At 36.7% G+C, this 15,511-nt stretch overlaps 1 protein-coding gene across 1 annotated transcript in view; it reads right to left on the bottom strand.

The window, feature by feature from the left end:
* Positions 1–1,254: 1,254 nt before the first annotated feature.
* ENPP3 (ectonucleotide pyrophosphatase/phosphodiesterase 3) overlaps positions 1,255–15,511 on the bottom strand; it is a 72,474-nt gene continuing 58,217 nt past the window's right edge. Inside the window, exons 21-25 of the mRNA XM_032843490.1 lie at positions 12,410–12,545; positions 10,058–10,135; positions 9,296–9,428; positions 7,530–7,686; positions 1,255–1,521 (exon numbers count right to left, since the gene is read on the bottom strand). Of these exons, the coding sequence (XP_032699381.1) occupies positions 1,351–1,521; positions 7,530–7,686; positions 9,296–9,428; positions 10,058–10,135; positions 12,410–12,545 (675 nt within the window). The 3' untranslated portion in view covers positions 1,255–1,350. The remainder of the gene's footprint in view (positions 1,522–7,529; positions 7,687–9,295; positions 9,429–10,057; positions 10,136–12,409; positions 12,546–15,511) is intronic.

Below are 15,511 nucleotides of genomic sequence, written 5' to 3'. Positions count from 1 at the left end.
TAACTGGAAATGGTTTTCCATTTGTGTGTGCAGTTTTCACTGCATGCATTTTTAAACTAAATCTTGTAAGTGGGGAAAATATCTAAAAAAACCAAAAACAAAAACCCTGTGGCATTTAAACTAACATTTCATTAGTTGCAATTAATGGCCACATTTCATTTGATCTCCTAAGAGAAATAGTTTATTTTTTTTAAGCCATGACTTTGTTTTTTTTTTTTTAATGTCACAGGATTTTTCATCACTAGCAAAGCCTTTGTCCCCTGGATCAACTGGTCTTTATATCAGAGAATCATTTGGAACATTGCTAGCCTAGCTACCCAAAAATCTGATCAATGGTATTGCCCCTCAGAAAGTATAGGATCTCCTTGATTAATAAGTTTTGAAAAATTAATGATAAATAGACACAAAGTGACTTTTTAAAATTTTAGACAATGCCAAAGGTCACAAAACTAAAAATATATCTCCCTTTCTTACCATTAATTCCTACCTCTCCCCACCCCAGCGATATTATATAAATCAGGCGCTGACAAAGGATAGCCCATCCATGGTTTGTTTCTTGATAAAATTTATTGTAGCTAAATCTAGCCCTCCATGTTTGTTTGCTTGGTTTTTTTTTTTTTTGTAAATAAAGTTTTATTTGAACACAGCCACTCTAATTTCTTTTACATATTATCTATGACTACTTCCTTGATGTAATGGCAGAGCTAAGTAGTTGCAATAGGGACTGTATGGCCCAAGGCAATTTATCATCTGGCCCCTAAAACACAATAGCCTGCTATTTTACCTCCTTCTCTGTTTAACAATAGACATACTTTCACTATATAGGTCTACTTCTTTCTTCACAGTATTGGAATAGCATTCCATCCCATTCTTTGTTTAAACAAATTCCATAATTTGTTCAACCAGCCTTTTAGGTTGTTTCCTGGTCTTTTCTACTGTAAAGATTTGTTGACAGTTATTATAAGTGAAATTACTGAATGAGATAATGTGCTTCTTTTAATAAATATTGTCTAATTGTCAATGTAACAGTTCTCGGTATAATGTTCACCAAAGTGACACTTCTCTTGGTCTCCCTTCTGTTTAGTTAATGCTGGGCATGAAAATATAGCTCAAGATTATAAATATAATAAGGCAGGTCTCACACAGCACAATCTCTGTGCAAAAAAAAAAAAAAAACATGTGACTTACAAAATAAAATTCACAATTATAGAGATGAAAAAGCAAGAAGGGAATAATGAAATTATGCCACATGGCTTTTTAAGGAGTTAAGGAAAATTGAAAACTTTATTTTGTGATTGTTTAACAGGGAAGAATCATTTACGTTCTGCCAGAAATTATTCATATATTAAGTTAAATAACGGTTTCAAATGTGGGTAAATATGTCTTTAGTTGCAAAATTTCAGAGACAGGCCGTAATTTTTCCTGGTAAAAGTCCAGTCCAGTAAGAAGTTCCACATCACGGACCCGAGCAATGTGGGCTTGCCATCTTTCTTCAATCCAAACAGCTTCTGGCTTATATTCCTGTAAAAGAGAAACAAAAGACTGTTTTTCACAGGGCATTATTTTTCATTAACAGAAAGATCTTTTATGATTTAGAAGTTTGCCTTTTTCCTGGGATTTTTATTGCCTTAAATCTTCATTTGATATACCTACATTTTGTTGTTTCTGAAAATATAAGGAAAACAAAAGTATGAAGTACATTAGAACAAATGCCACCAGAAAGTCATAAAGTTTAGCTATTTTAATATTTACTTTATGGAAAAGAAATAAGATCTTACAGATGAAGCTAAATTCCCGATGTTGTTCTACTCAGCACTGAGCATTATCACGAGTTCACGTGAATCCGGTCTGTGTTTTTAAACCTGCTGCACATCAGTATACAATACATAGCACTGACTTACGAGTTTTCAAATTTATATAAGTGATATTACAAGTGGCATTCTATAGTTACTTTCTCAATCAGTACGTTTGCAGTATATCCAAAGTGATATATCTAGAGCTAGTTCAATCTTTTGTTTTTAGCTGTGGTTTGTGGTAGCAGGTTTTTTTTTTTTCCCACTGCCATATTGATAGTATTTTTGGCATTATAAATAATACTGTAATGAACAACTTGGCACATACCTCCTGTATTTGAGAATATGACTTTCTAAGATCTACACATGCGCTTGTTGGATCATAGAGTACATGCAACTTTAATTTTACCAGGTATCAAACCTTGCACTCCTCAAGTTGCTCATAGCAATTTACACTTGGCATTGGCAGTGGAAGATAATAACTGTTTCCCCACATCCTTGCCAAATCAGTGTGAAAGGTTCCATCTCTGTTTGATATTATTACCCTGAGTACCATTATAGCTAAGCATCTTTTCAGACATTTCTTGGCCATCTGATTTTTTTTTAATTGCTTTTTTTTTTTTTTTAAGATTTTTATTTATTTATTTGACAGACCACAAGTAGGCAGAGAGGCAGGCAGAGAGAGAGAGGAGGAAGCAGGCTCCCCACTGAGCAGAGAGCCCGATTAGGGGCTCAATCCCAGGACCCTGGGACCATGACCTGAGCCGAAGGCAGAGGCTTTAACCCACTGAGCCACCCAGGTGCCCCGGCCATCTGATTTTTAATAGGTGTTTTACTATATAAAAATCAATTCAATCATTTAGAGCCATGGATTTCTATATAATCTTTTATTTTTTATATAACAGTTTTCTGATAGTCATATGGTCTTGTTAATTTTCATTTCCATTTTTTTAAAAGGAAGCAAATTTGAAAGTTTGTTTAATTAGAAGAGTGTGTTCTGATAACTGTCATTTGATTTATGATGTTCTATATTCTGGTTAACATAAAAAAAAAAAACCTGTCATTTGACTTCAGTGTGGTAGTTAGCTTGTTTTTTAAATATGCAGGCTTAAAATAGGAAGCTATTATTTGAGCTAGAGGAAGTGTAAGAGGGAACTACGTCTTGTCTCTAACCCCCTAAGTACCCCTAACCTCCTAAGGGCTAATGATGCATGTTAATTTTTTTAAAATAAATAAAATTTTAAAATAAATAAACACTGTATTAATTTGAGCTCAGATAGCCAATGGGAATCTAATTGATTAATTCGTTTTTCCCTGACTTTACTAGTTTCCATTTCAGCAGCATTTAATGTTTCTTATGTTTTTCACAAAGCTCTCTCCCACTTGATTTATATTGCTCTGCTCTCTCATGACTTCCTTGGTGTCTTGCCAACTAAACGTTTACTCAACTCAAAAGGTCTACTCTCTTTTGAAATTGCAATTCAATGAACCTAATAAAGCACAACACATAACTCTATTTCGGCAGGGGGACTACTCGGTACAGGGTAAGGTCACCTGCACCGACCAGTGTGAACAGAAGCTACCCACAGACAATGTACGACCACATTCCATCGGAAGAGCAGCCTTGCATCCATGCTGTTCTTATGAGCTGTATTTAAATACCATCGACCCTTGGACAACTTGGGCTTGCACTGTGAGGATCCATGTAGATGCCGATTTGTTTCAGTAAATACAGTACAGAACTGCAAAGGTCTTTCCCTTATGATTTTCTTAAAAACAACTTCACTTCTCTGGCTTACTTCATTGTAAGAATGCAGTACATGATACAGAGAAAATAAGTGCTTACCAACTGTTTATGGTATTGCCAGGCTTTCAGTCGATAGTAAGCTATTGGTAGTTTGGTTTCGAGGGGGTTTAAAGTTATACATGGATTTGCAGCTGTGTGGGGGACAGCATTTCTAACCCCCATATCATTCAAGAGTCAACTGTGTATGTGTTACAACTATTAGATGCCCCTAAAATATTACTCGCTTTGTTAGGTTTTTGAGACAATATCAGTTTCAGTATTTTTCCACTCTAACTACTTCCTTATTTTCTCCCCTTAACCACATACAGTCTGGTTATTGCTGCTACCACACTAATGGAATTGCTTTGGCAAGGATAACTTGAGTGGATTTTTTTTTTTTTTTAAGATCCTTCACTTATTTGGTCACTCCACGCTTCTAAAATTTCCTTTTTTCTAACTTCTTACTTGTTCATTGACACTTTGTTTCCTCAACTGCTTCTGATGTTTTCTATCCTGGAACTATAGACATTTTCCTCAGTTTGATCTTTTGATCTCTTCTTTCCACTTTCTTCCCTTTGGCAACTTTATTTCACTCCCATAATTTAATACCAAATCTGTCTCCACAGTTCTGGTTTCTCTTCTAAGTTCCATACCTGTATTTTCCAGTATCTTTTGAACAAGCCACAGTAATAATTGCCACTTGGACTCATGACAACATACTCTTTTATCTGGCAGGAATTGAACTATATAAAGTTAAGAGTAAAAAAAGAGAAGTGAAAAGAAGGACAGAAAATATGGAAAAATAGGGAAGGAAGAAAATAAATAAGGCTATATGAATCTAGTCTCCTGGAACAAGTGTGAGGTAAGAGTTGTGAATCTATCATTTCTAAACTGGTGTCAGTTTCTTCAGATCTCTTACAGTGGGGGTACCTCCCGCACTGAGTGGTTAGAATATTTGAAAGTGCAGTTTCCATACAGCATTCCCCTTAAAACAAGCCAACTATTTCACTGAGTGCTCAAGACACAATTACCTTTCCTAATGCTGAGGGAAATACTGACTGATTCAGACATTTTTAGGTATAGTTTTATATGTACTGTACTTATTGGGTATCTCACTTTATATTGACTGTAGAATGTTTAAATAAAAGATGTGACTTCTTTAAAATGGCCACCATTTGCTTACTATGTATTGAGAATTCTTGGGGTTTTATATGAAATAACTTTTCTAATGCTCACAGCAATTTTATAAGGGAAGGTGAATTTTTGTTTTCAACTGAGGAGATAGACATTCAGTTATGTACCCAAAGACGCAATGTCAATAACTGAACACAGGGTGTCCAACTCCAAAATCCATGTGTTTAAGATCTATTCTATACTGCTTCTCATATATCCTCCCAGGTATTCAACTGGTTTCTGAGTTTGAAGACCACCAAGAGCAAATCCATCCTTCCCAAAAGTTGATTATCACATAAATTTCCTAGTCAGTCATGCCTAAATTTTCAGTTACATTTGACCCTTTCTCATTCTGCCTCTCCCTTCCCTCTTGTCTAACTGACAGCCACATCTTATCCACAATCTCCCTCATAATCATAGCATGGTTTAAGTTTGCTTTACACTCATCATATTTTGATGTCTCCTAATTACCTTTATAAATTTACTATAGTGCAAATTCCTTGAAATCTTAGATAATGTCCAATTCAGTAGTGTTGGTATCTTCTTCAATGGAGACGATACCCTAGTAATTTTGAGATCATCTTTACTTTGGATGTCTGAGGCTTCACACCATTTGTACCTTACCTTGAAGCCTAAGTAGAATTTTTAGCAGATGGAAAAGAAGGGCATACTAGGAAAGAAAAACATGAGCAATGATGTTGAGGAGGGAAACTCAAGATGCATCAAATAGTTTCAAGGACTTTACAGGCCCACAACTTGGGTTTATAAGGCCAATTGAAGGTAAATTGTGAAGAGCCTTAAGTAGAAGCTAGAAGGGTTTTGTTTGCTTGTTTTTGTTTTTCATTCAGGGTAGATAAAGTTTTGGGATGAGAAAGCATGTCATAATAAAAATCTGAAGTTTAAGCTAAGTTGGTATACAGAGGCGAAGGGGAGGTAAAAAGAGACAATGAAGCTACTTAGGCTGGTCTGACAAAAGGCAGGAAGAGCCTAGACCAGGGGTAGTTAATAGTTTCTTCTTTGCATACCCATTTTAATCAATCCATAGTAGCTACCTAGAACCTTCTATAAAGTGCTACTTAATTCTGATTCAGTGGTAACTAGCACCACGGTGAATTAGTCACCACTTCTACCATTGGAAGCATACATGAAGAATGATGGCTTATCCTTTTCTGGAAATACTTGCCCGCTCTAGGACTCTGAGAGAGCCACTGCTTAGCCTCTAACCTTTGCCCTCCATCTTTAGTCACTGAAAGACCATTCAAACATTCAAGTTCAAATCCTACCTTCAAGACCCAGTTCTAGAACGTCACCTTCCCTACTAAGAAATATTTCTCCTTTGAAATCCTACAGCAACTCTATCTGTCCCTCTTCATGCCACTTATCTCTTCTTTCTTCTATTGTACTAGGCATCTAAGGACTAGACTGTGAGCCGCTTTTGACAGACTTCATGTCTACTTTATCAGTGTATCTCCCATAATACATAGTATGGTGAAGGCAGTTATGTGCTGAACACCTGAAAGAATAGAGATGAATTCCAATCTGACCTAGAACCTAAGCTTTAATTTCCAGTCTCTACTAGCCTGTGGGATTTTCCATGTGAACACCCATTTCTGCAAAGGACATGCCTAAACTTAACTATCTTATCTACCTGCCAAAATAATTCTCATTCCTAACTTCCCTCTATTTTTTTCCTAATTACCTACATTTAAAATCTCTGATTCATCTTCAAGTCTCCCTTTTTCTTTGGCTCTTTTCTTTGGCTTGTTTTGCATCCAGTTACCAAATCTTTTCTCCTTTGAAAGTTCTTCTCAGTCCTCTCAATTTGATCAGATTCTGCCCATTTTCAGGGCTGAACCTTATTCTCTCCTCATTTTAGATAACCTCCTTTATAGATTATTCTAGTCAAATGTGTTTCAATTGTTGTATTATTTAGCCATTAGCCCAACTTTAGATTTAGCAATTAAAGCAACTTTGTGACATCTCATTTTTAAAATAATTTTTATATTATCAATTCACCCATTTATGTGTTTATATTTCATTTATCCTTATTTATACTTCATTTATATATCTCATTTATATGTCAAAGTTATATATGAACTCCTTGAGGGCAGAGACAATGTATTCTTCGTTGGTACATTCTAAAAAGTTTTTTCCCAGTACCACGCACTTAACAGGTACTCAATATATTTGTTGAATAACTAATAAAACCCAATTACAAGAATACATATTTTTCCTATAAAAATTTATGCAAGTTTAAGTAACCATTTACACACAATTTTCCTTGATCCAATAAAGATGTTGAAGTAGACTAACACACGATGTTTTAAAAAAAGTGTTATTTTAACTCATTGTCTGTGCATATGTAATTGATTTCAGACCTCATGTTTCAAGCTGATAGAGTTTTTATATTTACATATTCATTCAGGAAACATTAATTGAGTGCCAACATTGATGTAGCACCATCAAGCTTCTGTGTTAAGAGGTAAAATATTAATAAGATACCACCCCTTTCCTTATGAGTGAGTGTGAATAAAACATGTATGTGTAAAATACGTAAGATACTCATATAAACAATGTTCATGTAGGCACATACATATTTAAATTTACATCAATTACATAAAGATCAGTAGTCTAAGGAAAAGTGTGAAAATGAGGTAATTTTGTACAACTCTACCCATGAAACAACTAAAAAAATATGTTGTAGTCAAAGCCACTTTTATGAAAGCTTGGAGAAGCTCATTTTTCACAGGTCCTGAGGACTCTGCGAGCATACTTACTGGGCAGCTTTCCACGTTGGTAGGTCGGTGAGGGATAATAAAGGGTAGGACATCCAGTCCCCCAGGGCAGGCATCAGGGGTGTGGCTCTGATTTTTGCAACTGGTCAGTACCACAAAGTAGTGTGTTGGGATGGGAACGCTAGTGTTCCCTACATATCTAAAAACACAATTGAAAAGATTTTGTGTTATTACATTTTTGCTTCTGAAACTTATAAATGTCATTATACATTTTTTAAAAGACATGCTAAAGTAAAAAAATACAGTCAAAGAAAGTAAATGAACAGAAAGTACAAAATCTCATCACATATTTTTACACTTCCATGAGCCAGAACAGAACTTTCTAGAAGTCTAAATTTGGTCATCATAAAACATTACGGGAAAATATGAGAATACAAAGAAAAGGAGACCATGATATTATGCCTCTTGTGTTTCCTAGTTTTGTTAACTTTATATTTCATAGTGACAATTTGCAATAGAGCAGGGACTGGAAACAAAGAACCCCCAGTTCCAACTCTAGCTGAACACTTCTGCTAGATGTCTGAGTGGGTGCTAATCCTCTCACATTCTATGACTTGGTAAGTTTCCTCAACTTGAACATGGAGGTGACCTCTACAACCAACTTCACAGGGTGGACATGGGGATAAATCCATGTAACTGATATGACAGTCCTTTGTTTCGTTTTAGATAATGAACATGAAAGCACTTTTAAAAGTTTTAAGTGCAAAATAAAGGTAGGCTGAGTCCAGTAAAAGAAATATGACTGCTGTAAGTAGTGATATTACTGTGAATTTAGGATTTCTACATGAACTCAGATGGTTTGTATCCTGGCTTTCCCATTTATTCGCTGTGGAATATAGACCAGATACTGAAGCTATCTGTACCTCAGTTTCTCCATCTCTATATGGGGGCTAACAAAATCTAATATAGGAATGTTTTGTGGACTAAATGAAATGTACGTGTTTAGAAAGTACTTAGCATGTAGTAAGGTGCTATCAAAGTGTTTGCTAGAATTATTAAATGGTGGAATATAGGATTAATAAGCACTGAAATAAGGACAAGACAAATGAAATGGGAAAAGGCCACACACTGAGTTGTCATAAATGTTACTCCATCAAAAGGTGTAGGTATAAACTGTTGCTTTACACAGTCTAGGCTCAGATAGCACAGCTGTTTAGTTTGGCCCTTCATACACTTTGATAATAAAGAGAAATCATGAGTAAAACTAAACCTCTCTATTCCTGTGTGCTGCATTCGAAGTAATTCTTAGCAACGTATTATGCCCAGGTTTAGTACAAAGATATACAGGTTAATAAGACAGGTTTCTAGGGGAAGCCTCTACCCTCCCCTGGGAGATATAGTATGAATCATCCACTACTGGACAATATTGTGAATCCTAACTACTTGATTTTCTTAAATTAATTGCTGGACAGGCTCTATATTTATTTATAGCACAGCTGAGTCTTTATCTCTTTAACCTTTACAAAATCACATTTTCCCTATGCCCATTTGTTTAGAAATTTTCTAAATATACATTTTGTTGAGCTTTTCCTCAACATTTTTCCTTTGCCCAGCAGTGTAAATTTTTGCCATATAAAATTTTTGCAATGTATTTAGACTAGTTGAACATAGTCAATGATAACAACTCTATGTAAATACATTGTGTAATATTTAGAATACTAAGCTTTTATTTAGAGTACTGAGGAAATTCCCTCCTCTTGATACCCTATTGCTAAATCAAAAAGCCCATTTGTTTTCAAATTACTTACTCTGTAATTTCATCTGGAGCATCAAAATGACCATCATAATTATAATCAAATACTGGCCCACTAACTACATTTACTCCATTTCTTTCCATGGCATGTTTCACAAGAAGAACACGGTGGAAGTAATCCCACATTTCTAAAAATAATAGAATAAGATGTTAAAAATATCTACCTTTGCTGAACATGGAAATATTTTCTGTTATAGAGAAGTACATTTAAATAGTGTCAAATTCTGCTTCAATAATTGTCAGGGGTGATTTGGTAAATTCTGCAAAATAGTCCATGTAACAAAAATAAATAAAAGTCACATTGATGGTACTTCCTGTTGCTGAGGCAGTTGCAGACTTAACATTACAGTAACAAATGTTTCCAAATTCCTTCCTAGTATTGAGGTGCTTTTGGGACAGTGATATTCAAATTATGATCAGAACATACATACTGCTTTATTAATTATGATTCCAGGGACAAACACCTTTCACTCACTTATGGTAAAGGTCAGTAAAAAATTTTTGTGCATGTGAAGAGCCATTTAGAACTAAATTAGGATTAAAAACAAATTACTGAAGTTCTAATCACAAGGCACCCAAAGTTGAAGTTGAAAAAAAAATCTATGTCAGAAATCCTTCCTAACTCTAAATTCAAAGCATTAAAACATAATGGCTCAATATCAGAGACTAACTGGAAAAAAAAAAAAGATGTGTTTCGTTTATAAGTTCATACAGTCACTGAGATATTTTTAAATTAATCACCTAAATGTATACTTACGTTTAAAGGCTTTATACATGGGGACAAAATTACTTGTGATTAAAGCATCATATTGACTATCCGAAGTTCTATTGTTTTCTGCAAAACAAATGGATTCGATTAACTCTAGCCAGAAGAGAAAATGTAACATACTATATAATAAGCAAAATACTATTACATACTAATGAAAATTTATTAGCAGTCAATACACAGGGATACTGAGTACCCTCCAGTAGAGGTTAACAATGCTGGCCGTTTTATGCATTTGATACCTGTAGGTTGAATGGTGACCCTCAAAAAGATACGTCCAAAGCCTAACCACACTGTACCTGTGAATGTGATACATAGGAAAATTGGGTCTTTGCAGATATAATTGAATTAAAGTTCTCAAGAAGAGATTATCCTGGATTTAGAGTAGGCTTGTGTTCTTATAAAGAGAGAGGAGGTTCAGAAGAGGAGAGATTCAGAGAGAAGTCACTGTGAAGACCGAGACAAAGACTGGAGTGATGTAGCTATAAGCCAAGTGATGCCTGGAGCTCCCAGAAGCTGAAGAGGTAAAGAAGGATTCTCCCCTAATTCTCTCCTTCAAAGGGAGCATGGCCCCACCAATATCTTGATATTGAACTTCTGGTCTCTACCTCTGTGAGATAATACATTTCTGTTCTTTTAAGCCACCAGGGTTGTGGTAATCTGTTCCAACAGCCCTAGAAAACAAGCACTGAACCAGGATGAATGCATAGTTATTGAATGTGCACAAAATAATAATGCTGGTATAAATAACTCTTCCAAAATCAAATTTCCCTAAGGAAGTGAGTTTTAACTCGATGAAGACTGCTGACGACACCACACACGACTGGTTTGGAGGACTCCTGGATGTGCAGTCTAGCATAGTGAGTGCTGGGTATGTGTGCTAGAGACCCGGGGTGGAAGCCCAGCTCCACGGCCCACCAGCTGACCCACTGGAACAAACGGCTCTGTCCCTCTGTGCTTCATTGTCTCATGACATCTAGATCATGGAAATATTGTGAGGATTAAAAAAAGCTGCAAGCCTATAAATGTTTTTTAAAAGGCTTTTTATATTTAAACTATACTTGGGTATGCTAATATTTAAATGAAAGGCCAATGACTGAGCACCAAAAAGCAAGGAAAAACAAGTTGATGGGGTTTTTTTTCTTCCTTAAAATTTCACATGCTATTCACAGTCCTCAGAACCCTTAGAAGCTTTTTCTACTTTTTAAATTAAGCCCTGAAAGTTGGGATAGCAATCCATATAGCATTACCTCCTTTTCAGAGAAGAATAAGATTAGCGTATAATGGAATTTCTAACAAACAAATTAGTGGAGAGTTAGCAAAGAGTTTCATTTAGTGCTTAAGATTTTTTGAGACAAGTTGTTTTGTTATTAATTGCATTTTGTTGTCGAGGCAAACATTTACGTATCATCTGATGGCTTACAGCTCAACAGATACAATTTTATATGTCAATTAAAAAATTATTAATAAAATGTTGCAACTCCTTAAGGTTCATTCTAGTGTCTGCATGAATTCGGGAACTCTGCAAATATTTTAATAAGATACATCAGTTTATTTACCCTAACTCTGTGTTAGGGGTAAAAATTAATGTGCTACTTGTTTCACTGGGCCTCCCCCCGGCCCGCTTATGAATCCCTAAATTATAAATCTCTAAATTGACCTCTTAGGTCAGGACTTCCAGAAAAAATGAAGCCAGATATTAGGAACAAACCCATTCCCAGAAGCGGAAATTGTTGAAAACCTCATGAATGAGTTCATTAAGCTGACATTTGCTGCTGCACAGGGAAGAGATGAGAGTTTAGAAAAACGACACTGGCTTTCGCATGTTCTCAAGAGAGATGCTTTCTTGAAAACAAAAACTGAAAACCTACAAACAACATATGCAGAGTTCGTCCAGCTGCTTAACCCACGATGTGTAATGGTTGGGTACAAGCACGCTCCGTGTGCGACAGACCCGAATTCCAGCCTGATTTCTCGCCACGGGCCGAGCGGCATGCTCCATGCAGGCCTTTGCTTGGGTAGCAGCCAGAAAAAATGTTTTTCTAGACGCTTTGCGTCCCTCTCCAAAGAATCTTCAGTTTTAAAATTAAACTTAAACCTGCCGAACTCTCCGAACATCTGGGCCAGATTAGAGCTGATGTGCGGTTCGCACTGCAAAATTTATTAGTCTTTATTATAGCTGCTGGGCGGCTTCGGGGCAGCCCGCAGCCGCTGGAAAACCTCCTGGGCAGCTAGTTAGCCCAAGCAGGTAGTTTGGGCAAGGAGCGTATGTTTAAGGCACATGCCCACATCCAGCTGATGAGGGCTTTCTAAGTCGCTGCCCTAAAAAAGCGTTCTACTAACCGGGAGGATAGAGGAAGCCGTGGGTGATATTCTCGTCTGCTAAATAGAAGGAACACTTTTGGCTTTCAGAGGGAGCAACCCTGACATCAGCCCGCAGACAGTCTGGGACAGTGGGAGGAAGAGGCGATGTGTCTCCCTGTTGAAAGAAAGAAAAAGAAAAAAAAAAAAAGTTACACCCACAGTTGTGGCTAACCCATTGCCTTATATGGTTTGTAACTTCCCTAGAATGTTTTTCATTTAACCTTTTCCTATTTTCTTAGTGAATCAGGTCTACGCAAGCAATGGAAATGGATGTCTTCAGCAATGTTTTCTTCTGTGGTTCCCTTCTGGTTAGGGACACTGGGAGGGCAAATCAAATACATCTTGGAAAGGAATATTTGCAGAATAAAGCAGAATTGAGAGCAACCAAATAATGGGAGCTACTACTAAAAAACAAAATTCTTTTGAGGATCTAACTTTTAGGTAGCGATACATACGGTGTACTATAAGTATATATTGAAAATAAAATAAAAACGATTCATTTTTTAAAATACACATATATAACTAAAGATACTATTCTTCAGTTGGGCAATCTGAGATTAATTCAAGAAGCTACAGTTGTCTGAACTTACTTACATGCTGAACCAAAACAAACTGGTAGCTGTGCTTCATTTATCATGTAATATAGGAATATGTTTTTTACAATTTTCTTTGTAACTTTATTTATTTATTTATTTTTACTTAAAGATTTTATTTATTTATTTGTCAGAAAGAGAGCACAAACAGACTGAGCAGCAGGCAGAGGGAGACGCAGGCTCCCTGCCGAGCAAGGAGCCTAATATGGGACTTGATTTCAGGAGTCTGGGATCATGACCTGAGCTGAAGGTAGCTGCTTAAGCAACTGAGCCACCCAGTGGAACTCTATTTATATTTAAAGACTAATACAATAACTTATCCACTCATAGCCATCTTAAAAATATGCTGCCAAACCCAAGTGTCTAAGGTAATACAGTATTAAATCATCATCATACTTCAATTAGCATGTAATCATAAGTAAACATTTTGCTACTCATTTCATTTTTTTCAGATTTTGATTCATATACCCACTACTGCCCACGATGTATATTTTTCTTAACAACAAAAAAGGAAGGTTTAGTTAAATTAGGATGTCCTTCCCCTATTCACTGCATTGGGCTAAAAGTGAAAATTAACTGTGGTGTCTAAAATGTATATAGTGATCATTTTATAATATATGCATGTATGAAATCATCACATGGTACACTTCAAGCTTATACAGTGTTCCATGCCAATTATAGCTCAATAAAGCTGGAGAAAAATAAAATGTATATGATCAATTCACAAAGAAAAAGGCAAAAAACACTGTGCACTATATTTATAGGCAGGAGAGCACCATGATGAGGTACAGAACAGGTAGGAGATGAAGAGCGAAGTCTGAGGAAAGCCAACCAGAGAAGGTATTTCCCCAACACACCACACGACTCCAGCTGGAAAACACTATATAGAAGTTGAGTACCCTCCTCAACTAGACTGAGCACATTTGGGCCACCTGGGTGGCTCAGTTTTTAAGCATCTGCTTCAGCTCAGGTCATGATTCCAGGGTCCTGGGATTGAGCCCCGCACCAGCTCCCTGCTCGGCGGGAAGCCTGCTTCTCCCTCTCCCTCTTCCCCTGCTTGTGTTCCCTCTCTCGCTGTCTCGCTCTCTCTTTGTCAAATAAATAAAATCTTTAGATTGAACACATTTATCTCTGCTCCCTTCCAAAATCCCATTAAAAAAACATTAATGATGAAAACACATCATGAATAATATGAAATTTTCAGAAGCTGGAAGTCAGGTCAACACTTGTCTACTACTGTAACATGACTTAGTAGACCAGTAAATACTGACAACCAGAAGCCATGATTGGGGAAAGCACAAAGAAGTGGATTCCTACTGCCAAAACCCAAGGGTAGAACTCGGAGTCTCCTAAAGATGGGTAATGTACATAGGGCCGGGAAGAAGACAACAGGATGAAAGTCTGTAAAAGAAGTTAGATGGAAAGTTTACTCACTGGAGAGGCTGAACTGGAAGGATGTTCAGACTGAAGGACACAACACAGTCCAGAGAGCAGACGTACCATATTGAAAGCAATGGGATTAAAAAAAAAAAATCTATATACTAAATGCCTATATTCAACAGTTAAAATTATAAAAATGGGGACACTAGATGGCTCAGTCGGTTAAGCATCTGCCTTTGGCTCAGGTCATAATCCCAGGGTCCTGGGATGGAGTCCTGAGTTGGACTCCTTGCTCAGCAGGGAGCCTGCTTCTCCCTCCACCTGCCACTCCTCCTGCATGTGCTCTCCCTCTCACTTTCTGATAAATAAATAAATAAATAAAATCTTTAAAAAAGAAATAAATTAAAGAATTATTAAAATGTTAAGGAAGGGGGGTGCCTGGGTGGCTCAGTGGGTTAAAACCTCTGCCTTCAGCTCAGTTCATGATCCCAGGGTTCTGGGATCGAGCCCCGCATCGGGTTCTCTGCTCAGCGGGGAGCCTGCTTCCCCTCTCTCTCTGCCTGCCTCTCTGCCTACTTGTGATCTTTGTCTGTCAAGTAAATAAATAAAATCTTTAAAAATAAATAAATAAATAATAATAAATAAATAATAAAATGTTAAGGAAGGAAGTGTATTATAATTTTTCATGAGGCTGCAGCTGTAGAAGTTATACTCACATAACAGTTGGGCAAAAATATTTACTATTTTCTCAAAGGAGTACAGACTTTGAGTTGGGGGACATGGATCACCATGTCTTTAGTGGGAAAGTGCTAAAAAATGTTATACTTTTTTTGTTTACTGAAAATCTTGTTTCTTACACACCAAACCTGAACCCCTAATATAAGTGCAACGAGACTAGGAAAGACAGGATGTGGCCTCCTTTATAAAGGGGAGATTATGCAATAGGCAGCCCTCTAGAAGGATGGAGGGGAGGTATGATGACATCATTTCTGAGTCCTGGGCTCCTGAGCAAAGGCACAGCGAACCATCTCCCCACCTCCACACATAGAAACAGCTTCAAACCTGCTAGCTCTTTAGAGTTCTTCAGAGTTTTTTAAAAGCCAAGGGA

This window comes from Lontra canadensis, unplaced genomic scaffold, assembly GCF_010015895.1.
Source record: "Lontra canadensis isolate GAN:19392208 unplaced genomic scaffold, GSC_riverotter_1.0 scaffold141, whole genome shotgun sequence".
Lineage (NCBI taxonomy): Eukaryota > Metazoa > Chordata > Mammalia > Carnivora > Mustelidae > Lontra > Lontra canadensis.
The sequence above is the reverse complement of the archived record's forward strand: the minus strand, read 5'-3'. Positions and strand labels throughout refer to the sequence as shown.